At 38.6% G+C, this 26,591-nt stretch overlaps 1 protein-coding gene across 4 annotated transcripts in view; it reads right to left on the reverse strand.

Moving 5' to 3' along the window:
* The window catches only part of SS18 (SS18 subunit of BAF chromatin remodeling complex), a 42,351-nt gene extending 16,316 nt beyond the window's left edge, over positions 1 to 26,035 (reverse strand). For 3 of the 4 annotated variants that reach the window (XM_014874325.2, XM_014874320.2, XM_014874326.2), the window contains exons 1-5: positions 25,839 to 26,035; positions 22,267 to 22,343; positions 20,934 to 21,018; positions 9,008 to 9,161; positions 2,517 to 2,738 (exon numbers count right to left, since the gene is read on the reverse strand). In XM_014874325.2, the coding sequence (XP_014729811.1) occupies positions 2,517 to 2,738; positions 9,008 to 9,161; positions 20,934 to 21,018; positions 22,267 to 22,343; positions 25,839 to 25,907 (607 nt within the window). In that variant the 5' untranslated portion in view covers positions 25,908 to 26,035. Of the gene's footprint in view, positions 1 to 2,516; positions 2,739 to 9,007; positions 9,162 to 12,837; positions 12,911 to 20,933; positions 21,019 to 22,266; positions 22,344 to 25,838 lie in introns of those variants that run through there. The other variant, XM_088174262.1, reaches the window with a different exon arrangement.
* Positions 26,036 to 26,591: the final 556 nt, after the last annotated feature.

Genomic DNA, 26,591 nt, shown 5'->3' on the forward strand with positions numbered 1-26,591 from the left:
CAGTCTCTGGGATGGCCAGGCATAGCAAACAGAGTTTCTGAGATGACCAATCTACAATTTCTTGGTTCTCACTTGCAAAATATGTTATTATTCCCCGAGTGTGAAAGATTTGTTCAACATAAAAAACAAAGAGGAATTTCCATGCAAGTTTCAGGTTTCAGAAAAATCATGCCTATGTCTCCCCTCTAAAAAGTCAAAAACTGGCAACACTTGACATTTTTTTTCAACCTAAATAGTTTACCATACACAAAAATAAATGCATCCATAAGAACATAGTTTCTTCCAATTCATTCAGTTCCTTCTGCTTCCTATCTTTTCCCAAAAGGTAGCCAGTGTTCCTTGCAGATGTCCTGGGCTGCTGTATTAACTTTTCCATGAAGTCATCTACAGAATCTTCCACTTAAAACATTCTGCTTTTTAAGTCCAAAATCACTAGAATTCCTCTTTTAAACTGGACCGAATACATAAAATCAATTCCATGAAAACTTAGCTTCTCATTTAAGGCATTCCTCTGGATAGCATTTTATAACTAAGGCAAATCAATAACAAGTAGAGAGTGGATACAGGAACAGTTCTGTTACTATGCATTTTATTTCTTAATTAGTACTTTTTTCATTTTTTTTTTCTTGCTAACACCATCTGCCTCACAAGGTGTATATACAGCAAGATATTTCGGTAGCAAGTACACATAAAGAGGTTATGCTCATGCATAACCCAAGTGTTAGAGCAAGCCTTTCTGAGTGTTATGGTGGTTTTGCCTATTATATAATAATATGGTTTTTTTCCTTTTTTTTCCCCCTAGAAATACTGGCTTCATTCAGTAGGTAGGCATTACTCACTGAAAAATTATTTCAGTATTTTGCTTCTTCCTAATAGTTCATGTGAGATGTGATGCCAAGTCAAACGCTGAAGACAGAATTATTAATTTATTCATAGGTTTTCTTATGGCACCCATAAGTAATTTGGCCAAATCTTCATAATGAATATACTTTGACAAGTCTCCTGTGAAATCACATGGTATCATAATCTTACCATCAGATTCATTCCCCAACAGATGAGGAATACATATACGGAACGATTAAGGTCAAAAACATCTACGAATTTTTAACAGCCAACCTGAGATGCTAAGACCTCATCCTGTGGAATATTTAGCATTATATTTAACTAGTGATGTTATTAAGTGACAGGTGTAGTAGGATCAACCTGAACTGAAATGGCACAGGGTTTTTACACAGCATCTTACAACATTCACAAAATTACTACACTATGTATTGCTCAGAATAGAGGCAACTTGCCAGTTCAGAGAAACAGTCAAAAATATTCCTACTCATGATTTCCTCTGCTACCTGCCTATATTTTGTTTCTTCTGTTGTTACACTTTAAGAAAAATGCTATTAACAATGTGGATGTTCAAGGCCTCAGACCTCCCACTTTCTCTACTGGTAACAAAGTGCAGAAACAGCTTCTCACGTCATGATTTTTAAGTTAAGCTTTTGTCTGTTTTGCACCTTTCTGTAACCTAATAATCAAATATATCAGTATGACCTAGTCTGTCTGTACATCTCAGGAACAGATAACATCTACATATAAAGAAGTGGCGATTTGGTTTGTCATATGTCTTCTAGCAGGTGCTATGTACAGATTCAATACAGTAACAGACCTAACAGGAAAGCTGAAAATACATACCGATCGCTGACTTGTAAAGCACCTCTGTAAGAATTGCAGGTAAGAATTGCAGTATGTATGCAACTTAACGATTTGCTGTGCTGTGACTCTAATGCAGTATTTTAATTCCACAATGTCCTTGCATTTCAAAAAGGACATCAAAACACCTATGGAAAAATCTTAGCTACAAAATTAGTTTTGTTTCTTACTACATACACAAAGATATCTCATGAAAACAGACGGGAGTACCAGATCTGTTCTTGCAACTGAATTTCGCTTCTAAGACTAAACAGACATTCCATGCTAAAACAGTATGCAGCAGAAATCAAAGACTAAGTAGGTATAACAATCTGAGGGCTGACTTTAATTTTTCAATTTAAGCAAGAGACTTAAAAGCAGAGATTTCTTTTATCAACCTGAATGACAGTAGGACTTATCTAGAAGTGTAAAGTCTGAAAAAGACAAACAGTAGTTCCAGCTTATAACTGATGAAAGTAGATCCATTCCCAGATTTTCACATAACACCTGAAAATAGTTCAGTGTCTGCAAATAAACAAAATGTCACAGATACAGGGGAGAAAAGAGATGTAAAATCCTCTGAATATAGGTAAAGAATATTCACAGGGTATTCTGAGATGATCCTTCCATAAGGATGACTGAGTCCACACGTTACGTAAATGGCCCTTAGGGTGACTGAAGTCACAACCTTTGTGCTCGTAGCACCAAGCCCTAACCAACTGAGCAAATTTCAGCATACATACGCATTTAGAGACAAAAATCTACAAGACCTCTAAAAAAATCTGTACCCAAGATGTTTTCCTTTTACAGAAGCTAACAAACACCACACTTACCTTGGTTTGGTTGCATATTCATGTTTGGTCTGGGCCCGTAGTTGCCCATTGGCTGACCCTGGCTCATTGTCATCTGATTCTGCACTGGCATGCTCTGTGACGATGGCACTGAGTGATTATAGCCACCCATGGACCCATGGCTACTTGAAGGCATATTCATGGAACTGTTTGTCATATTGAGTTGGTTAGGTCCAGGTCCTTGCATAGGCATATGGTTGGGTCCTTCAGAAAGAAAAAGAGGGAAAAAAGTTGTACATTAAGCAGCATAAAATCAGGTGAAAACAGTCGTACTGAACCACAAAACTGAAAAGAAGTCATTAAACACAATTACATGAAAATAAATCTAAAATAAATAACATCTAAAACAAATAAATAAAACAGTTTGCACGTGATTTCCTCACTTAAAAAAATTAACAACAAAGTTCATCTCTACTATGAAATACGTTTTCTTTGAGTAGCTAAAGCTACTTAAAGATGAATTATTATACAGCTAATCTGCTATCCATACCATACATAAAACGAATCTTTTCCATATTTGCATAACACAGTCTTAATGGCACAAGACCAGTGTAACAGACAGCTTGATAACTCCATCAGAGTTGTAATTGTTACAATGGCTGTAACATTTCTCTGTATTCAAACAACCCATGCTAGACAATTTTTTGAAACTAACAATTATGATTATTTTTAAATGCAGGCAGTATTAACATTGACATGGTATAATTACACAGAATCATGGAAACATTTTGTTTGGAAAAGACCACCAAGATTTTCAAGTTCAACAACAAATTTAACACTACCAAGTCCACCACTAAATGCTAACTTAGGCTAGCTTTCATTCAGATGATTATACAGTTACCCAGAGAAGAAAGAGAAGGTGACAAGCACTGCATGGATCACTGATACAACAGCAAAAGCTTTTATGTAAAACCTGTGAGCCAAACTCATTCTTCTACAGAGCTGTTTTAATGACCCTGTAGATAAAAATCTAACCAAAAGATGTTCATGACAAGAAGACAGCTCCCAAGTTTATCTCTTGAGATGGGAAAGAGAACAAATCTTCGTGGTAAGACATCAAGACTTTTTTTTATGCTTAAATCATGACTTTTTAATAAGAATGACATGTAAATATAAAGCACTTTGTGACCTATGTTGCTAAACGCATCACCTTTGCTGTGTATACGTGAAAGAACTACCTTGGAAATCAGAAAGGTGTGAAAAAAGGAACAAAGGGAAGATGTTACAGACAATGTGATGCATCTTTTCTACTTGTAAATAAGGTGGAAAATTTCAACACAACAGAAAATCAATGCTTTTGATTTCTAATGGACCTAGCATTGCAGTGCTTCAGATAGTATGAAACAATGTAGAATAAAAATTGCTGTTTAACACTTCTTATCATATATAGCCAATATTCTGCAACTGTATTTGCAGATTACTAGAATGGAGGATGATGACTGGAAAGACAGTCTTCAAATTATTAGTTCATCTTGTGAAGATGCAAAGGAAAAGCAACTTGTTCATACACCCACGAGCCAACAACATCTTTTCACCTCTTATTTTTCCCTTCTTCCTAACAACAAAGATTGAATTTGGATTATTCTCTGAATTCAATCTGCTCTCAATAGGTATTTTAACAGGTACGACATTACAATATCACCTAGGCAGTTTACTCATTACTTTAAGTAGAACAGTTGAACAGCTACTAGAACTAAAATTAGTAAGAGGTGGGACTGGATATAACTGTGACAAGTAAAGAAAGTAGATGAAATGCATGGATTATGCTCATGACAAGCACCACATGAAGACCTCATGAAAATACGTACAACCAAAGGACATGACAGACCAGGCCAATTGTAAACAAGGCAAATGTGGATATGTGCAGATTTCATGAAGATGCTGCTATTGCTAAACATGCCACAAGCTTTTTGTTAAGCTAGAAAGTCTAAGAAGAGGAATCTAAAAGAAACTACACTAGTAGAGCTGTAGGAAAGTATTGATTTGTTTACATATTTCCCAGTGAAAATTAAAATAAAAAACCACACACACACCCCCCTCTGCCTTCAGAGGTAAACAGCTCCTAAGTCCCTTGCTAATGAAAAAGCTGCACTAATCTAGGGTAGAATGAAGGCAGAAGACACAGCTGCACACAAGGTCACAGAGACAATACTAACTGACTGAAACAAAAAGATGCAGAAGAAAAAGATAATAATGATAAATGAACACAGCTACTAAAGCCAAAGTGAAGAAACAGAGAATTTAAAAATGCATTTCTCTTGGCCTTTTTAAGACACCTTACAGAAATAAACACAAACCTACTTTGTCAAGGAAAGTGTAAAAGCTGAAAAAGATATCAAACATGCGGTTCACTGTTCCAGCAAAATAAGGTGAGCAGAGATTGCTGAAATGTACGAAGGCAAGTCCACCAACAAATAGAGGAAAAGTAGTTCAGCGAACAGGATTATGCCCACAAGAGTACTACAGATGCCCATACTGTCCCTCTTCAATTCAACACTGCCTAATTCTGTAATAATGAGTACATGGAGACAGTTTAGTTATGAAAAAGTGAGTTTGTCTCTAACAATGAGCTCAATCATGAATGTGCTCTTCGATTAAGAAAAGCTTCCTAGTCTAGTGCCAAGCAACTATTTCAGAGCTACTAGAAGACTACTTTCCTAATTAAAAAAAGAGAGTTAGGGCCTGGGAGTGGTTTTGTTTCTTTCTGATTAAAAGAAGACATTGTCAATGATAGATTTCAGAGAGCTGGGCAAGCACACAGGGCAGCAAGTTTTCAAAAACTGGTAATGAAAGAAGTTAAATGAGGAAGGCAAAAATCATCGCGAGAGATAACTTGAAAAAATAAAACACCTTCTCTAAAAGGCTGGTTTACACTTCATGTCTCAGGTAGCACTAAAACAGGAGAAAACAATCATAAGAAAAAGCTCTCATAAGAAGTGTGAGGTGTATTTTCTGTGGTCAAAATCCGGAAGTTTGTTAGTGAGAAGCTAGGCAACAAGGACAGAGAAAAAGGCAAGACCATAGGATCAAAAACCTTGCAAATGAAAAATAATAAAACAGTATGCATAAAATTTTTTTAGTTTGTCAAAACACTTCATGGAGTTCTCCTGCGTATAAGGACAAAACAATTGATTTTCTTTTTTCATATGGATAAATTAAATAGGAAGAAGAGATTATGAATGGACTGTGAGTGAATTAATGAGGCATGAAGTTATGTATCTCCACTTTAAAATAACTGCTTTAAAAGCTATACTTAGATACATTTAATTAGATCTGTGTTATAATGAAGTTAGCAGAGTAACTATCTATCCTGAGTATAAAAGTATTTTTTCCTCTTAACCACCCATGCACAGCACCTTACCTCCAAGAAGCTGTAATCCAAACTAAATACATTTGAGAATACATTTGCAGGAAGGAAAGAAGATTCTGAGAGAACTTGTTTGGAACACACAAACACCCGTGTTGTGGTTTAGAAATGCTAGTCCCCAATTTACCATTTCCACTAAAACACTCCAAACTACACACCACTTTGCTCACTCTCCTGAATCCCCTTTCCTGTTCTGCGCTGGAGAGAAGAACCAAAGGCACAAAAAGTAAAGATTACAAGTTGAGATTAAGAACAATTTACTGGAAACAGCAATGAAATAAGGAAAAAACCAGTAACAGCAAGAGTATAAATAACAGTGTACAAGATGCACAGGGTTCACAGGCAATTGCTCACCACACAGAACCCCTCACAATATTCTACAGGTCAGAATAACCACCAGGTCCTGGCCACTGCAAAAATTAACCTTGTTCTGGCTGGAACCACGACAACCCGTTATTCAGGAAGGTCACGTAGCAGTGCCACAACAAAGGTCAGAGACCCCTACGGCTAGTCTTACCTTTCAACTTTCTACATGTGAGAAAACAACCTCAAGAAATCAGGAAGACAACTTGCCCCAGCATATCTTAATTCATCATCTCCTTCCAAACCCAGATCACCCTTACTTTCCAACACATAAATTTAGTCAAAGTAACTCTTCGGACAGCATTTTTTTTTCAGCTAAAAACCACAATCTATCACAGGTACAGATAACACTCAAGTGTATCACCAGCTGAAAATGGTTTGTCGTGAGTGCCTTCCCTGGCAAGAGAATACAGACACGTATTTGTCAGGGGATGCAATTAAGGGCCCCAGCAGCGCTCCAGGTTCTCTATTAACCAGGACACAAGTACAAGAAAAATCATGCTTTGCCCTTCAGGCAATGGGACAGGTCTAAAGCAGAACTTTAGAATTACTCCTGTCCTGATGGTCACTAGTCCGTTCTTCTAATCCTCTCATCAACCCTTCTCTTCTACCCGTACTCAGGTCTGTGGAAGCCCCTGTTCAGGTAATACCTGAAATCCTTAGCTGGCATTTTTAAGAGCCTACATTTCATTTTTCCAGGCTGGTAAACTGATGTCAGATGTGGATTCTCTCAGTTTAAGATTAGTGAATTTACTCCTTCTATACAGATCATCTCTACAGATATTTAAGATTTTGTATCTGGTTTTTAATACAAATGTTTAAGTAAGCTCAGAGTAGTGCCCTAAAACCAATAAGCAAATGCAAACACTGCAGAAATTATTAGAAATACATCTTTGTGAAATATAGAAAGGCTCACAAGCAGGTAAACTAACACACACTTAAAAAGATATGTGTAATTCAGCTATACACTTAACAAGATGATTCTGTTTCCCTTTTTCCAATGCCTACCTATGAAAGAATTTTAGCATGTCTTTCTGATATTAGAGATGCCCTCATCCTAAGCTGTTTATCTTCACGTCCTCAGAGAAAACTTCAAACTGAGAAGGAAAGAACAGACATTCAAGAAAGTGAATATGTTGGAGGAAAGGCTAAATTAAAGCTTAGTTGGAAACTGTATTTTAGTATCTGTCCAGGTAAATACCAAAACAAAGCTATTTACCTTTCACATATTTTCCTAAGAGCTCTTTTCTTATTCTATCTAATTACAAAATATGTATGTTTAAGGAGTGACTTTTCTCCCTCGTGGCTCTGCAGTGAAGTCATTATGCTCACATTGTGACTTAGTAATCCTTCTCCTTGGAAAAGATCACTACAATAACAATAATATGATTACACTTGAGGGTCAAAGAGACTGATTTTTGAGAGGCAGTGCTATTCTCCATGGGAGCTGATGGATTTTAGATGGATAAAGGACACCATAATCAGAATATCTCTGCCTTACTTAGGGAGCAGCATATATTGCTCTTTACACTTCCAAATGCAGACCATGACCAACATGTACGATGAAACTAACTTCTATAGATCTTTTATGGCACTTCTTACATACGGCCTCTGGAGGCTATTCAAGCTACTCGTTTAGAAAAGCCACCATAATCAAGTCCATTTTATCAACATTTGCACAGAAATTAGAGACTACAGCAATTCTATTCTTCGTTTGGTATTAAGTTTTGCATAGTTATTACTGTGTTTGCTGTCAGGAAAGTTATCCTTGACACCAGTGAGAGATGAGTTTTCAAAGATCCTTTGACAGTAGTTTCCTTTCTTGAAAGTATCAATACCTTGAGGAGCTTTAGTATGAAAAGTTCCTCCATAACAAAAAAAAAAAAAAGGAAGGAATCCTGAACAAAAGCAATCCTGGGAATGCAATTTTAAGCTGAAAGCTATTTCACATGAAATAGACAGTATGATTTTACAAGCGGAAATTCAGGAAAATAGCCTCTATATAAAGTAGCATGCTCTTCCATTGCCTATTTTACTCTGATCTGACTGCTAAAGGGAATAGCTACCCCGAAGCCAGTACTGGTAGGTACAATGTGGAATTTTATCATTCTCTTCCTCTGCTTTGTTTCTGTCTTCCCAAGTACTTTTCTTTTTATTACAAAACAGGATGACATAGAAACTGACTTAAAATTTACACCTGGAACAATAATCTGGAGGCCATTTCTTTACAAATCCCTTACGACTCAACACATCTTCAATAATAAAGAACATAGGAGATTAGTGGATGCTGTACAAAAGCAATCCTTTTTTCTTTTAAACATTTACCCAAATCAGACACAGCCCCTTTCAGATGTATCTATTTTATTATTATCTAATTATTTAGCTACAGTGATTTCACATTATCTTTTTATGGAAGGATTTGTGTTCGCTCAGCCACAGGCCAATACCTTTCCCCAGTAAGCCCTCTAAAGCCAGCTGTACTGCATGGTTTCAAACAGACTAAATTTAGCCAGTTCTGTTCATCAGAGGAATGCTGTGTGTCAGCTACATCAAAGCCCAAGGGCAGCCTGATAAACACTGAATACAGGTCACGTAGCTCTGTAGCTAACAAACTCTAAGAGAGCTTGTACTCGGGGGCATTCAAAGCAGTTTTGTCATCAACAATCTAGTATCCCTTGAGCCCCCATGTCGTTTCAGTTGCCAGGCAACGCTGGTGTTAATGTCTTAGAGGAGAAAAACTTACCAGGCATCTGGCCGTTCATCTGGTTCTGCATGTGTGGTGCAGGAGGGCCCCCACCTACCATACCATCTGAAGACATGTTGTGCGAGCGCGGGGGTGGGGGAGGGCCGCTCTGACTCATCCCGCCCGGACCCATAGGCATATTCTGTGTGGGTGGCTGAAAGGAGACAGTTTAGTCAAACACGAGGAGCAGTTAGTCTGACAAATATATTATATGTACATATGGTACAGCACTAGCCTATATTGCTCAACGGCGTATGAAAGAAAGCGCCAAAACGCATTTCTTTCTCTATCTGCTATGTTTAACTCCTCCCAACATTAATTCTGGCAAAACATTTAACATTTTAATCAATTTTACATGAAGTGTTACATGCAGACAACACCACAGCACCTTTGAGCATCACTTTAAAACAAAAAAAAAATAAATCAATGCCTCACTAAAAAATTACATCTGAACAGTTTTAGACTGCTGAAGTCACTCCCTCACACACACGCACAAAAGCTTTCATTCAACAGAGAAATAAGTCTTCACTGTAATTCTCTCACATCAACAATTTGTTGCTGTTAACAGACCTTGCGCTGGGACAAAACAGGTACAACATGAGATGAAAGCCTCTGAATGCTCATAGACCAGCAAAAAATTTGCACCTGGGTGTGGTAAAACGCAAGCGATCTCTTCCCCACTCTCCCCCAAAGCGATGAAGGCCTAGTTCATAATTCCGTGCCAAACACCCCCTACAGACTGGAAGCACATTAGTGCTGGCCTCCAAAGGTCCAGAGACAGCTGCCTAGAAAGGATGTTTTTGGCAAATTTCCTAATGAAATTGTGAGGAAAATAACTGAATAACCTTGAGAGTTCAGAGAGGGAGAGCAAGAAAAACAATAAATACAAGGGGGAATTTACTGGTAGGTTCTACTCATGGCAATGTAAGGAGACAGAGAAACTGCTAGTAGCCAGCTTTGTTTTCCTACTAAAAACACCTGTGAGACTCTACGATCCTCCTCACATACCTTAGCCAAGCACTTTCAGGGGAGTAAAAATCATCTCAGTGAGAGCAAATTCCTGGCTCTGTGGCTTTTGAGGACTCTGTCTACAGGTTATAACCATTCATGAAAAACCCTCCCCATGAAACAACCACGTATGTGTTTTTCAACATTTCTCCTCACAGACAAAACCAAGGGGGTGAACCCTAAATTCCTGTCTAGCCCAGTCCCCACTTATGCCTACACTATTCATCAGGTTCATAAAGACAAAACACAATACAGTAGTAAAGAGTAAGACTTTCCCAGTGAGTTTTATGTTGGAGATGGTAACAGCAATATCACACAGACACACACACACATATTCACTTGCCAGGGGAGAGGGATGAACAGTAGTAATTTATTGTCTCAACATTTCTTCAAATACTTCAAGAAGGTATTATTTTCCCTGCAGTTGTTTAAAAAATTCCTAAGGAAATTAGTGAAGGTTTGGGTTTTTTTCAGCAGGAAAAAGGAAAGAGAGGAAGAAAAATATAATCAAGTAGGCTACTTCTCTTACTAAATTCCTTTCATTCCTCCACGATGAAGAGAATGACATTTTATAAGCAAAGTTCCTTCCTCAGCCTATAGCAGAAGTGGCAGGAGGTGAAGAAGGTAAGAGTGAAAGGCAGCTCTACCCTCTGAACACTGTGACTGAAATGCTGCTCCATTTTGCTTGTTCTTCCTCCACTAGTGAGCAACCAAGGCAAGGCTGTTTCACCTCAGTTAGGTCTTCTGTCCCTTCACCTTCAAAATCCACTATTATTCTAATTCTGCGTCTAACAGAATCTAACAGAAATTATCTAAAACTGATACACACAGAAACAAACAAAAAAGAAAGCAAACAGACTATTTTCATTTTTATTTGGAAAGTATGTTTAGGAATACTAGCAAAACCAATACACTTGGTAACCTCCACATGAACAGTTAGAGCTCGTCCCACATCAGCCTCAGAGCAGTTCCATGCCAGCAAACTGAGAGCAAAGTCAAAAATCATCCAAGCTGAAATGTTTTCAGAATTAAAATTAATTTCTTTAATTCCAAGCATAAAACATTACAAAGTCCAATGAAGTACTAAAGATTAGTTCATACCTAGATTCTAGCTATCCTGCATATACTATTTTACAAACACGGGCACGCCCCTATCTGTGGTAAGATGGACAAAAAAAGCTCCAAGGACTATTTAGACAAAACCATATATATTCCAACTCTATTGAGTCTGAAGTTTTCAAAACAACTATTCTTCAAGAAAAACACGGCAGTTATCAAAAAGACAGCATGAGAGAGTGTAGACATGCAAGGACAGGGAAGAAAAAAGTGGTGTTTAAGGACTTTAGATACAAAAACATGCAAGAGATTTCACAAACCACAGGGAATTAAGACAACTGACAGAGCAACTAAAAACACTTTAAAAAAGGTACCACCAGAAAGTAATTCCTCAACAGGAGCTTCTGGATATGGAAATAGCTCAAAGATCTGTGTGAATCCCTATCAGATTATTGAAAATAATGCAAGAAAAAGGTCCAAGCGGCTAAAAAAAATTCAATCTTCCATCAAAAGGAACTGCCCTATCATATGACTAGAAGGCAGACAAACACTGTACCTCTACTTATAAAAAAAGTACTAGGACCAATTCTAGGAATTATGGACTTGTGAGCTTTGTTCTCAGAGCTACAGGTAAAATGATGAAAGTAATTAAATATCATAAAATTCCAAGGGTGATAAAGCTGAGTTAGTAAAGCGTCAATATAGTAAAGTCAAATACTTTAATTTATATTTTAAAAAAATTTCTAGTAAATTAGAAACACCAAGCTGCATAATTAACAAAAACTTCTTAACACAAGTTTTTTTGACAAAGCCTTTTGGAACAATACATTGAACAGTGGCACTGATCAGAAACAGCCCAAAGGGAGGTCCATGAAGTTCAAAGAGTAAAGGAACACAGAGAGGTCTCCTGGAAATATTTTAGTAAATGTCAACATGTGAAGATACTGCAACACTATGGAAAATGGGGAAGAAAGAATAAGCAGAAGGTGCCAAGTGATAAATATACAGCAATTACACTGAACTGTAAACTACTTTCTTCAAAAAGAGGAAGCTCCTATTGCCATTAATCCAGAAAAAAATTAACAAACAAAATGAATTGACCACAATCCAGACAGTTTGGTGGGGAAAAAACCCAAACCAAAACAAAAAACCCAACAAAAGGAACAGAAAACTCAAAACCCCATAAAAACTCTTCATAATACCTATGGTCACTTTCTGATTATCCTCGGTAATATGCAAAGTGAGGTAGAAAATTAAAGAAAAAAATGCCAATGTATTTGATACGATAATACACATTCAATTTGGGCAAAGTAATCTCAAAAAGATACCGTAAAAATAGAAGGATTCTAAAGAGTGGCAATCAGTCATTAAAACTTCGAATGTCTACACTTGAAACAGTAAAAAGGACAGATTTTTTTTTTTTTTTTTTGCGTATACAGGAATACAACATAAGAGGATATGACAGAAATACAATTGAATGTATGATACATACAAAAAGTAGATCATCCAATTTATGGCTTAACAAGAAAGAAAACCTCAGGAGAATAGTCAGTAAATTGAGGAATAACATTAAACATACGAGACACCCCATAAATCATATAAACCTGAAGTATTCATCAACACAGTGTGCTAGAACTAAGTTTAAATAAGATTAAGAGATAATTACACATACATATATGCAACAGAAACAGTTATATAGCATATTATATAGGATATTTTAAAAGAACAGTGCAAGCCTTTTTGTCAGATCACAAACCAATCACTACCTGATAGCAATTAAAACGAAATGTCTCCTGCAGATATAATTATTCCCCAGTGAAATTCCTCCAGAGTATTTTTCTAGTGGATGCAGACAGAAGAAAACAAGAAAAAATTGTTTTTAAATGGCAACTTCCAGATTTCTATTGGACTTTATCCAGACTTTTACAGGTAATAAACTTCTTTAAATAAACTTTAATTTAAAAACCTCACAACAACAAACCCCTCCCACCCAGCTACATAAACTAGATTATTTAATCTTTTTTGTTCTTTACAGAAGTTAAGAAAATTGACTATCCCCAGGAACATGCACTACATATAGCAAAGACTTTTTAAAATGCAAAAAGATCACACAGTATTCAAAAGAAACAACCCACCCTTTGTGAAAGAAAAGCTACCAAAACAAACCCTAGCCATTAAGCCTATATATGAAGGGTGAAATTACATCCAAACAGTTAGGTTAACAGAACCAAAGGAAAGGCTACTTCCCTTCTTATGCTGGATGTGTGACAAGGAATGAAAATTAAAATAATTTATTATTTTATTCCAATTATGTAATAGAAAATGTCACATATTTTATTATCAGTAAAAAGTCAATTAAAGACTTAGAAAATATTAGATATAGCTTCACTTGCTAAACACTAACTTCTGGATCATTTCCCCAAACACACAGATTACACTTATAGCCGCTAAGAGCATTTAAAATTTATCAGAGCATGAAAAAAAATAATTATAAGCTATTTAGTGAAACTCTGGAAATCTGAACTGGAAAAAGACTGAAATTGACCCAATAGTTGTAACAAAAAGAGAAATAAACAAGAAAATAAAATTAGATTTTAACTGGCAATCTCCAGAAAACAAAATCTACTAAATCGAACAGTAATTTGAAAGCATGCATTAAAGATAACTGCTACACTGCATTTTTTGAGGACTTTCTTTTAAATAATAAAACAGATCAAATGCAAGATGCAACAATAAAATCTAGGGTGGAAATGTGCACCTGAAGATGGTAAGATTTTTCTAACCAAGAGCAGCTCTAAAGATTTGTTTATGAACATCGACACTTATAAAAACTGAGGTGGAATACCAACTCAGTCACCAAAAAACCCAGGAAATACTATTAATAAGTACATTAAAATACAATATTGCTAATCAGTATAAGTAACAATAGATATTTAAACTACACTATCAAAAATACAATTTTCTTGAAATTCTCTCAGAATAACAATGAAAAGCTACAGGAAATGCAAACATAAATAAGCTTTTTTTCTTTCCAAGAGAAGCCCTAACTCAGGATTTAATCAATCATCTTTGTTTTGAATTCTCAAATATCATTTTTTGCAGAGCAAAACACTCCTTCCCAGGGGGTACTCTGCCCTGCTCATATCACATTGCTAATATCATAGGACCTGTCCCAGTCTCAGAGAGCAGTGCTCTGTTGATAGGTGGTGATGGCACCTGTGGAGTACTTACTGAGGTGTCAGACTGGGAAATAAGATCATAAAGGAATATGGTTTTGAGATTTGAAAGAGCAGAGATTTAATTGGGTTACAATTCTTCTTGTACAAAGTACAGGGTATTCTAGTACTGAGTGTCTTAAATGAAAAAATAAAAACCCTGTATCAGTTGTCAGCTAGTTTAATATTTGGGGGTATGAAGTATTTCTACAGGAAAAACATTTACAATCATGTCTAAATAGTGAAGTTAATTATAAATGTAATTTGCGTTCTCAATGTTGGATTACCAGTTGTGACACTCTGAGTAAGGAATTCGAAATTTAAAATGACAACCAGTTTATATATCTTGATTTACATCAATATTTTCAAAAATCAGAGAAATTCTGACAATATTTTAACAAATGTTAAAATAGTGTATACTGCAATACTTAAATACTGTTTAAAGAAGAAATTGGAATCTTTAGTTGTTTCAAACTGTATATGTCACTGCATAAAAATATTTCACTGTCCCAATACTCTTTAACAAACAAAATTTAACCCTAAAATATCTGATGTCCTCTTAGCAATAGCTACTCTGATACTTAAAAAAATAATCCCCAAAAATTATTTGGGGAGCTTTAGTAGAACTAAAAATTATTTAAATCAGAATTTTTAAAAACTGTATTAATTCATATGGGTTTATTATAGGTAACCATGAATAAGTTAACTGTGGATGTTAATTCAGGGATCACTGAATTATAGAAACTAGACAACTTCTGAAGTGTTCTGTAACTCCCCCATAAAATGCAACTCCCATCTGTCCTTAGAAGCTTTGTGTTCCACAGCCGTTGCCTGTTTTGCTTTTAAGGTAGTTTAATGTTTCATATTTACAGGTTTTGCTTGCATTTAGTGGCTTAAGAAAAAAACCCCACCTCTGTTCTAGCTAAAAGGCTTTATGTAAACTCAACTAAAGCAGAAAGAATCCTGCAGAACCCTCACAGCAAGGCATTTGAGAAAGAGAAAAAACCATACAGACTCTGCACCTATGTTACCAACTACCTGGTACAGCTCTCAGGAAACTGCCTACAGTTGAAAAGGTATTTATTGTGCAGATACTGCACTACAGAGAGGTAAATCACATCTTTGAGTATGAAAGAACTACACTTTAGAGCATACACCTCATTCAAACCGCCAGTGATTTTTACTGGTTTCTCAATCAGCCACAGAAGTTCATAGGCAATAGAGGTAGTTTTTTGTGTACAGTGCACTAGCTCCCCATGTGGACACACCTGATTAACAATACATGCAAAGTAGCTACAGAAATCAGAGCAATCCTCTGCTTTAAAGTAGGAGCTAGTGGGCTCTGAATTCCCTCCTAACATCTATCAACTTAAAATTCCCGTATTTATTTTTTTTCTTAGTGTAGTTGCTGGGTTAAGAAGCTCCCTCCAGTGACTTCATTTCCAACAACACCCTTTCAGTTGTGCCAATACAGTCGCCTTTTTCTCTTTTATAACGTCTTAAGAAATTATTATGTTTTTCTCAAACTATTTAACATTTAATCAAAGCAATTATTCTTCAAAATCCAAGCTCCAGTAATTACTAATAGCTCCCTTGCCTCTTGACAGGAAACATTCGACCTTCCTTTTGCTCTGTTCTCTATTAATTCAGTCTACAAATAGTTGAACTTGAACTGGGCACAGATTTGTGTTCTGAAAGGCTAATGCAGAATTATGCACCATACTGCACATATCAGAAACAGATTTTCTGCTATGCTGCTACCCGTCCTGACTTCTGCTGACATAGAGTTGATTTTCTTCCCCATAGCTAGTGCAGTGCTGGGTTTTGGATTCAGTAGAATAATGTTGATAACACACTGATGTTAGCAGTGCTTACTCTTAAGTCAAAGAATTTTTGGTTTCCCAGGCTCTGCCAGCAAGGTGTGCAAGAAGCCAGGAGGGAGCACGGCTGGGACAGCAGACCCAAACTGGCCAAAGGGATAATCCACACCACAGAGCATCAGACTCAGGCTGGGCACTAGTCTGTGGTTTTACTGTCTCATCCTTAACTACAACTAAAATCATACTGTAGTATTTTATTTCAATTATTAAACTGTTCTTATCTCAACCCATAGGTTTCATCTTTTTTTCTGGTTCTCCTGCCCAGCCCACTGCAAGGGGAAGCAAAGTGTGAGGGGTGACCAAGCAGCTGCATGGTACTTAGCTGCCAGGTGGGGTTAAACCACAACACCACCATAACTATCAAACTTTCCCAGGCATTTGGTACGTAACTGGACAAGAATCTCATTAATTTAGGATTCCTCTCATCATGAGTAACAAAAGTTTTATTTCAAAAATTTATTTTAAAGTGTGAAAACTGTCATACTTTTATTCTCAGGTGCCATCTTTCTTTTTTCCAAGAAAAACCAAGTCAAGGTAACTCAACATACATTTTAAACAACTTTTCTGTTCAAAATAAAGGCTACTAAAAAATCAGAGTGCACAGCTCAGTTCTTAAGACTCCATTTTTTTCCACAACCACATCATAACTACATTAAAACCATAGATAGAACATTACCCCTTTGAAAAATAAAGTGTTTAAAATTATATGAGTTTTCATTGTTTGAGTAAAACCATGCTTATGTTGAAGATTCCTATTTAGCCTGCAGATCTCCACAACTTGCAACCATTAAACATCATTATTAATACTTCATGAAACTTTGTCTTCAAGTTAATTTTTGGAAGTATTTTATTATTTTGTGTATGAGCAGTGACTGTCTTCCGGGTTTTTTTGTATTTATTTGGTTTGTTGTGGTTCGGGCTTTTTCCTATCTCTTGAAGCAGTTTGGAAATACCCAGCATTTCAGTGCTTGTTGATATTAGGTGTTTATAAAAAGCAATCATTATCTCACAGAGAAGTATTTTATAACTGAAGTGGCATGGACTCCTCCCTAATCTGTGCAACAAGTTTGAGAACAGCATAAAATAAGGGATTTCGCAAGACCCACAAAAAGCTTTCTTTTTGAAAGAAATAGCTCAAGAAAAAAGTTTTTTTTCAATTAGAAAGTTGATTAATAACCTTTCCAATATTATGAAATTTAGAAAAACTATTTAATGCAATATCCAGATTCTTCTATAACTTGGACACAGTAAGTTTTCTTGCAAGTCATTACACATACAGACTGTAACTTAGTACTGGAAGAAACTGGCACTTTCAACATTAAAACAAAGCTCTATGTTATACAAGTGAGTAATAATCAGGTATTTTCAACACCTTCCTGAAAGACACACTGAAATCTCATGCTCTGCATGCTGACAGAATGTAATTAAGAAAAACTGAAAAAAATAATTTCCTGTACTAAGAAAAACAAAACCCCAACAAAACCCCACACACAAATGTTCCCAAATAATTCCTGCAGACCTCAATATCTGCCCATTATAAAATGAAAAGTTCCCACTGCATGCTAAACCAAGTGATGGTCATGGGTAGCTTCCTTAAAAATATTTGGCAAAACGAAGACATGTAAGAGAGGGTAGATGTCCAAGTAGAAAAGCTGAGGGTTTTTTTACTCAGTAGTCTTCAATGACTTTTTAAGGGCCCTAAAACACTTGAGAAAACAAAAAAATACTAGTCAAGGAGAATAAGATGCTTGTTCTGCAGTTTGAAATTTCATGTGTTTAGAAACACACACACACACAATACCTCACCACCACTTTAATTGCATCTCTGCTCTTCAAGGGCATCAGTATCTTGCTGTAGCCTCTCTCAAAAGCAGCACCAGTGAAAAATCACAAGAAAGCAAGTGCTTTCTTGTGTATGGTGCAAAAGCCCTTTTTAGGAAGCTAGCTTATCTCATAAGGTGATGGTGAAGAGACTCTCGACTGTGATTCAAGAAAGTGAATACCTGCCACAACTCAGAAAGAGACAGCAAGAAGCTGCATCAGCTTCACATATGAACTTAGTCACTGCTCTTATCCAGCCGGGAAGACACCACAGAACAGCCCTGCCCTTAATAATGCTGCTGTTCACACAGCTGAGAAAAGACTGGTTAATTCAAGAACCTCACACTTTGTCTTTTAATGTGAAAGATGTCTCACCCCAAAAGTAATAATTTATTACTCCAGCAGGCATACAAGACTACAGGAGCTCCCTTCACCCAGACCCTAAAGTGCTTGCTTCACCTGTTTCACCTTTCCACACTTTCAGGTCCCAGTTATATAAACATTTCTCTGCACAGCACTGTTGGGTCACTACACATTTTGTTCTCTAAGGCAATACCAGAGTTTCAGAAACTACATCAGTCATTTCATCAGTGAATTCTGAAAGACAAGGGAAAAGGCACAACAGCCAACTACAAGCATTTTTCCTAATAATATAAAGAATTAAGTGTAAAGAATATTGCTGGAGGACACAATGAAGTTCTCATAAGGTTAGAGTAATTTTTGCTCATATTAAAAATTTCAATGAACCTGGTCACTTATGTCTTTTGTTCACTGTGAATGATACCCGAACAAGAGCATTCTTTCCAGCCTCACTTTAACACATAACTATTACTTTTTATTAAATGCTTTAGAAGTTGTGAGATTTCTTGAGAGCTTATTTACCTGATTAAAACAATAACAGGATAAAATTTAAACAAGAAAATGTAATTTTCTTGGGGTTAACAATCTCCGAGAAATGAATAGATGAGACACAACCCAATTTCATAAGCTATCCAAAGTCAAGGTCTCTTAACTTCTGCAGAAAGAAAATGCAATAGTAGTATCATTAAATTTACGTATTTTAGTGTTAAAAATAGTAGACATCTACACACATTATCTTGCTCTGTATTTAACTGTTACCATCCATACCTTGAATTTAGTAAGACTGATCAACTGCTGATACACAAGTATGGTGAAGAGAATCATACTACTTCCAAGTAAGCATGAGCCTCATCAGCTCCTACATGGAAAGCCAATGGAGGAAAAGACTCTGAAGTAGTTCATCTTGCATTGAAAAATGAAAGATAACATGATAGCTCACATGTTCCCAAATTCTGTTAGCTAAAATTTACTAGGAAAACAGAAAGACTTCAAAGAACATTTTCCTATAAACCCCTCAAAAAATCATCTTGTCTTATTATGCTACATTTTGGCAGGACTGAGACCTAAACTTCATTTAGTATTTTTGAAAGAAAACCCAAGAAGCTACCTTTATTCCCTTCCTCACTTGTCCAAAAGAGACTTTCTCTACCCACTCAAACATACACTATGCTATTTTTCTCAGTACCATGGAATATTCCTCACACTGAAGATCATAAACACACTTCTGTCCAGATCTGCAAAAGCTTTTCCCAGCCTTATCTTCATTTTCTTTTAAGAAGAGAATGTCATCACATTCAACTTTAACAACAGGGTTGTCCACCAGGGACTAGGATAAGGTCAAATTCATTTCCAGTTGTCATCAGAACCAGGATATGAATTAAGCCTCCAAAAATGTATTAGTTGAGGAACACACATAGCCCTCTTAAAGGTTTCTCTTCCTCCCCCTCAGCTACAAGCATGGATTTATAAAAAGAGAAACCTCTACAGGCACAACAGGTTGGACATAATGAAGCACTGTTTCTATAGTCCTCTAGGTACCAACTTGAAAGGATGCTTCGCTAGTAGCAATGATTGGAGAACACTTCTCCAGAGACCAAAGAAAAAGTAATTCAATTTCAGTTGGTGAAAACTAGTATCTAGGAATGGCTGTTTTATAGACATTCTTTTTAGCTTCATATTACAGAAATGAATCAAGACTATATTAATTCAAGAAAAGTCTTATTACCAAAAAACAAAGAATTTCCTTGTGTTACTCACAATGAACTCCCCAAGCTTTCTGATTAGCACAAAAAGCAAAACATATAGCAAGCTATTTTAACACTGCTGGTTTTTTTTCCTTATTGCTGCATAAACAATGGAAAAGGGGAAAAATTTGAGTCATCTTATAAAATAGAGAGTTCAGGAATACAGATTTAGAAAAAATTCATACTGAAAAAAGATAGCAAGTAATAACCAAGACATGTAAAGTGATGCAGCATTTCAAGGGCCTATGGGTCCTTATTTCTTTTATATTATCATAATCCACCTTAAAAAAAGGTTGCTTTCCAATACAGGAAAAAAGCAAAGAATTTGAGACTAACCTAGAAGGTGAAAAAGCAGAAAAAAAATTTACTCAGCCTCATTCCACTGGGACAAGTCAATGGATGAAGCTCCAATGAAAAATAAAAAGATAAGAAAAAAATCCAAAATCCCATTCCCCCACCTTTCCCTAATCTAAGAGGAAATAGAGTACTGCTGTAGGAGTTGACTAAGAACAATACCACCACAGTTCTCACCTGAGGGGAAAAAAAATTAAAAGGAAAAAAAACTTCTCTTTGAGACAGACCAGATAGTTGAGCACTGCATATCTCATCCACATGAAGAGCCTACAGTTAAACAAGTCAAATTTTAAGCAAGGCCTAAGCAGTGAGATTGCTCCAAATACAGCATGAAGAGACAGCATCATGTATTTACTGTACAGTAAATCAGAGGCCAAGTCTTTGGTCCTTATCACAAACGTTTGGTTGTTGGTTTTTGGTTTCTTTTTTTTTCCTTCAGGTATCCAAATTAAATCTGTTCCCTACTTTTACACTATTTTGTACTTACTGCTGGTAGTAGAGACTGCATGTTCTGGTTGGAGTCAGCTATAGTGGCTAGGTAAACCAAGTTTGTATGCAGCATCTGCTGGTATCTATCAAAATAAACAAAGCAAAACAAATTTTAATTCATAAACACAGGAACGTCAGAATTCACTCTAATTCCACAAATATAAAGAAAGCTTTATGTAAAACAAGACTCAAGAGGCTTACAGTACCATTACTAGGAATCTTAAGCCTTTTCCCTCATACTCATCTATTATCCAACCTTTCCAATGTCTCCATCGTACTCGTTCTTTGCTGTACTGCTGTCTTGCCATGAAAAAAATCTAAAGCTGGGTGACGCTGTTCTCACTTATTTCATTTCCTGCCTTAAACTAAATCACCAGAAGACATACAGGGAGTTTGTGTCTGGTGTAATTTCCATCACAACCACTAGAGAAAGAGAGCTGTTTATTGTGTCTCCATAATCAAGATATCATAGATTTATGTAAACTGTGGCCACATTTCATCAGGACCCCAAGCTCTGGAAGTTTGCTGTGGAATATTTTTTTCTGCTAGAGAAGCATAGTCCAAATTCTCAGTATCTACCCCATAGTCACAAAAATAACCTTGAAAGCTGGAGCAGATTACAAGTACATAACTACAGGTTTGCAAACAAAAGTAGTCCCTTAAACCAAAAGTATCCATTCTTTATGATGCCCCTCATACTCCCAGACTACCAGTTCTTTTGGCAAGGGTCTAAGATGTCCTCTCTGTCCATATTTGTCTGATTATATGGGTGCCATCATCACCTCATGCCAGAAAAGAGCAATGGGAAATTAACACTCCTTAACAATTCACTCCTCCTATAGTTCTCACAGATCATTCTCCAAAGGCCCCACCAGACCAGCAAGTCCATGATGAATATTTTGGCAAGCCAAACTTCTAAGACAAGCCTGGTTGCTCTTGAGCAAGTGAAAAGCAGGTAGTTTTCAAACATGCCAACAGGAAGCAGAAAGGTCCATCTCCCTACACGATTTTGAGAACTTTTCAAACAAAACTACTTCTTTCCAACAAAGTCATTACAATACAGAGGAAAAAGTTCTTTGTTATACAGTCCTTATTTTTATAAGCATCATCATGACATGAACTTGCAGTAGGCAAGTCGCAACATTTCAGTGACATTAGTGATACTCATAAAGCAAAATAAAACCCACCCACTGACAAAAAATTTAAGTGTAGTATCTGTAGCAATACTTTTCTTCACAGCAGTTCTCCTGTAAGGTAAGCTAAACAAATCAAGAATTATGATCTAGATGGAAATTCACCCAGTTCACAGTAGATATGGATAAAGGTCTTACTGAGAGCATTCAGACGTCTTTCCCTTGTTCTGGTAGTCCATTATACACTGGATAAGATGGTTGTTTTCATCCAACATCTGAAACAATAAAAAAGTTTGGAGTAAATTTCATGTTCTTTGTGGAAAGAAACTGAAGATAAGTTTGAGTCTTGGGTAATGCTCCTCTTCTTAGTTTAAGAAAAAAAAAAAAAAAAGTTCCCATCCACAAAGTTCTACTTTACCAATTATTTACAGGGCACTGTTTTGCTCCCATTTCCCTCCTCTGATTAATCTTACAGGTTTTGGCTTAAGGACTTCATAGCATTACCATCAGCAGCTACATTTGTGAAGCATCCTGTTCAAACACCTATGCTCATTCTGCGCCAAGTTCTTAGAAAGTTTTAGAAGTTTTCCGCATTCCTTCATTTGACTGCTAACAAGAAATCCACTTAAAAGACTATGCCCCAAGTTTCCCTTCTCCTTCTAAAGCCTGCAACTACTTATAAATTTAATTTGAAAAGGCACTGAAATTGTTATTGATGAAAACTGAGCTGACCAGATTTTTTCAAAGCAAATGCACTGGAAAGTCGGGCGATATTCACATGAAGAATCTCTAACTAAGCTGCATTTTATAATTATTTGGTATAATGGAACATTATGGTTTAGGAATGGTATTGCCCAATTTAGTGTTCCCACAGAAACACTCCAAACCAGGCATCCCTCTCCCCTCTGGTGGGGTGGAGGGGAGAACAGGAGGTACAAAGGGTTAAGATCACCAGTTGAGATTGCAAAAATTAACTGGCAATAGCATTGAGGTGAGAAGAAACGGTAACAGCAAAAATATTAATAATGGAGGGTACAGGAGACAAATGATTCACATATAAGCGCTCACCACAATGAGCCCCCAACAATACCTGACCACACCACAGCACATGACCCCTTCCCCCACCCCAGAAAATGAGTGAGGTGCTACAGAATAACCTCCGGGTCCATGCCATGACCCCTCCCGGATACTGTAAGAATTAATCCCTGTCGTGGCAAGAACCACGACTAACAGGCACAATAAATCTATTATACTTCAGAAGTGTCCATGAAAATGAGTATCTATAAACTGATTTTCTAACCAAAAAAGAGTAAGTCTAAAAATCACGGGCAATGGGCCAATTTCACAACTTTCTACAACAAGTTCACGAAGTCAGAGCGTTCCAAGCTCTGTAAACAGGAAAAATAAGCACAACCTGGTCTCCTAGAGTGCACGAGCCCACAATCATCTTTCTAACTCATGGTCTGCACTCTGACTGGGCAAGGTTCAGCAGAACATGGCTAATCTGAGCCACCAGCCAAGTTATCCAAGTCAACTTAATGAAATGGAAAATTTACTGTCAAATGCAAAATTTTGCATCAATTTATTCCTTTTCTTTCTCTCTGGAAAGTTAGTTTAGATCCCTTTACCTAGTTGCTGAATTTCACAAAACTAGCAGAATCTTAAACATCCACAGATTCTTTCCCTCTTCCAAACATGGTTGAAACTAGACGTGACTAGACTCATCCTTCCACGAGGAAAGCACAACATCATTACACAACCTTTATTTCCCTAACAAATTCTACAGGGAGGGAAAAAAAAAAAGTAGTGACACTTTTTCCTACCTAATCCACCTCTACTATGAAAAGAGTATGGAGTCAGAAACCTTATGCAGTTCACTCAGGACTTCTATCCACATAAGAACGAGCCAGCCAGCCAAGTTTTCTTAAAACTCTAAACAGTAATTCACCAAAATGGACTAGAATGATCCCAGTGCAAGTATTTTGCCTGAAACTGCTGGATCTGGAAAGATGTATTAAGCACTAAACACAGACATAAGCGCAGTATTTTCAGCTTCTGTGTGAGCCTCTTTCTGAAGAGGATCACAAACCCACTGTTACACTGGCACACAACATATGTACTAACTTTAAGTTTCATAAGAAACACAGTGGCCATTTTCACCAGAAAAAAAACAGGAAAAAAGGAAATAATACCTTTGATACCAAAGTTTAATACCAAAAGAGCACTTGCAAGGGAAGCTGTGAATCAAGGCTCTCCTCAGAGTATCTCCCACAGTCCTGAGGGAAGCAGCAGATTCTTAAGGCTTAGCAGACAAGCAGACCTTGAGATTGCCCATTAGGTGGTTGCATTCTTCACTACAGCCATGTAAGTCAGACCTCTCAGGGAGGAAAGGACCGGAGAGGGGCAGGAATGCTAGGGCTAAGAGGAAAGGCAACAAGAAGGAATGTAACTGTATCCTAGGTGGGGCTGCAGACAGCTGTTTTATACAAGTTTAATTGAATGTTTGCTGATAGAAAATTGAAATAGCTATAAACATCTACCATCAGAAGAGAATTCAGTTTCTAGCTGGATGAAGATACCTTCCGGGCTTCTGACAACTCATGTATATTACAAAAATTCTTCCACTTTAACACTAGGATTTTGCCTACACACCACCATCAAACTAATAGTTTGACTACAACACAAGAAAAACTTAATTGTCCGTATTCTCCATGCGCACCTCAGCATCCTGAAGTTTACTGACTACCTTTGTGCAGCTTTCTACCCAGGGGATATGTACTTTTCATCTACAATTCCCAAAGAAGCACTGACTTCTCCTACAGTACCCTGGAGGTTCCCATTACAACTCTAGGGTCTTCTTTGAGGTCCATATCGCTGCAACATCTACTTCGTAGAGGTTCTAATTCTTTACTAAATCATAGGCTAGTTCTATCTACCCAAAGGACTCCTCTGCATATGGAGCTAGTAGCAATCTGAAAGCTGTTTGATCCATGGCCATCCACACCAATGACGGTACGAGTCTTCAGTAAAGTTTCCAAACACCACATAGTGATCAGTGAACTTGAACTCCTTTGTTGCTGCTAATAAAAAACACTGTGGATTATTATAAAGCCTGTATGTGCTTTTCTTCGATCGCTTTAGCGAGTTAACTTGCTCCCTCCCACAAAAGCTTAGGTGGAGTCGTCCGGAGCCGCTGTCATTGGCTCCGACCGCAATATTCTCCTTCAATCACACCTAAGGTTTAGTGGGAGGCAGCCTTAACTACCAGGTCGACCAAGTTTGGGAACCGGAGCCGCCTCCTACCCCGCAGCACCCGGAGTCAGGCACAGGGTCTGGAATAACTCGGCTGGAGTCCCACTGTCAGGGCCCCCCCGCAGGAAGGACTTAGTCGACTCCTCCACTTTCAGGCCGAGTCTTCTCGGGTTAATTCAGGCCCGCGGGGGCGATCGGGGCAGCAGCCCAAGCGGAGGAAGAAAAATGAGGGCTGGAAAAGGCCAGGGACACCGCCCGCCTCCGCTCGGCGCCTTCCGCCGGCCCCGGACCCTCCAACAAGTGTCCAAGCACATAAAGAGGGGCAAGCGCCCCGCCGGGGCCGAGTCCCGGGCACAGCGAGTGCGGCCCGGCCGCCTCCCCTCCCCGCAGGGGCCTCGGCGCTCCGGGCCTGAGCCGCCGCCGCCGCCGCCCCCGTTCGCCGCGCGGCAGGAAGCGGCAGCTGCAGCCCCCGGGGCCTCCCGGGCCGGGCCAGGCCCTCCTCCGCGCGCCCTCCTCACCTTCTGGATGGCGGCCGGCGTGATCTCGCCCTTGCCCCGCTGCCTCGGGGCCGCGAACGCCACCGACATGTCTGGCGGGTGCCGGGAGACTCCGCGTCCACTCCCGCCCGTTCGCGCGCGCGCCCCACAGACCCAGCAGCGGCGGCGATCCGGGAAGAACGCGGCGCGCGGGGGGCGGGGGCGCACGCCCGGTGGGACGGCCCATCCCCATCCCGCCGAGGGATGGGGTTAAGGAGGACCGGCGGCTCTTCCCTGCTTTTCCTCCTGGGCAGAGGGCGCCTCGGTGAGACCGTGGCCGCCCCGCACGGCCTGACCAGAACAACTGGACCGAGAGCCGACTCTGAGCCGCTTCGAAAGTGATCCCCCCCACAGCCTTGTCACGCGCCTTTCTTGGCAACCCCCTCTCCCTCCGCCGCGTTGGTACGTTCCGGCTCGACGCGCCTCATAGCAGGGAAGTGGTACAGCCAGCTGGGGGGGGTGAGTGAAGTCCCGTGGCGTGCACCTTGCAGGGGACACGCTCGGGCGGCAGTGTCTATTCCCCCCTCTGCCCCGCGCCGCAGTTGGTTGCACCCAGGCAGTCCGCTCTGGCGGCAGCGCGGGGCGGGGCGGGGCGGAGCGGGACGGGACGGGACGGGACGGGACGGGACGGGACGGGACGGGACGGGAGGCGCTGAAGGGAGGCACTGGGGTTTGGAGGGGACGTGGTTTGGAGTATGGAGCGTCTCCCGTGAGGAGAGACTGCAGGAGCTCACC

This window comes from Sturnus vulgaris, chromosome 1 (assembly GCF_052056855.1).
Source record: "Sturnus vulgaris isolate bStuVul1 chromosome 1, bStuVul1.hap1, whole genome shotgun sequence".
Lineage (NCBI taxonomy): Eukaryota > Metazoa > Chordata > Aves > Passeriformes > Sturnidae > Sturnus > Sturnus vulgaris.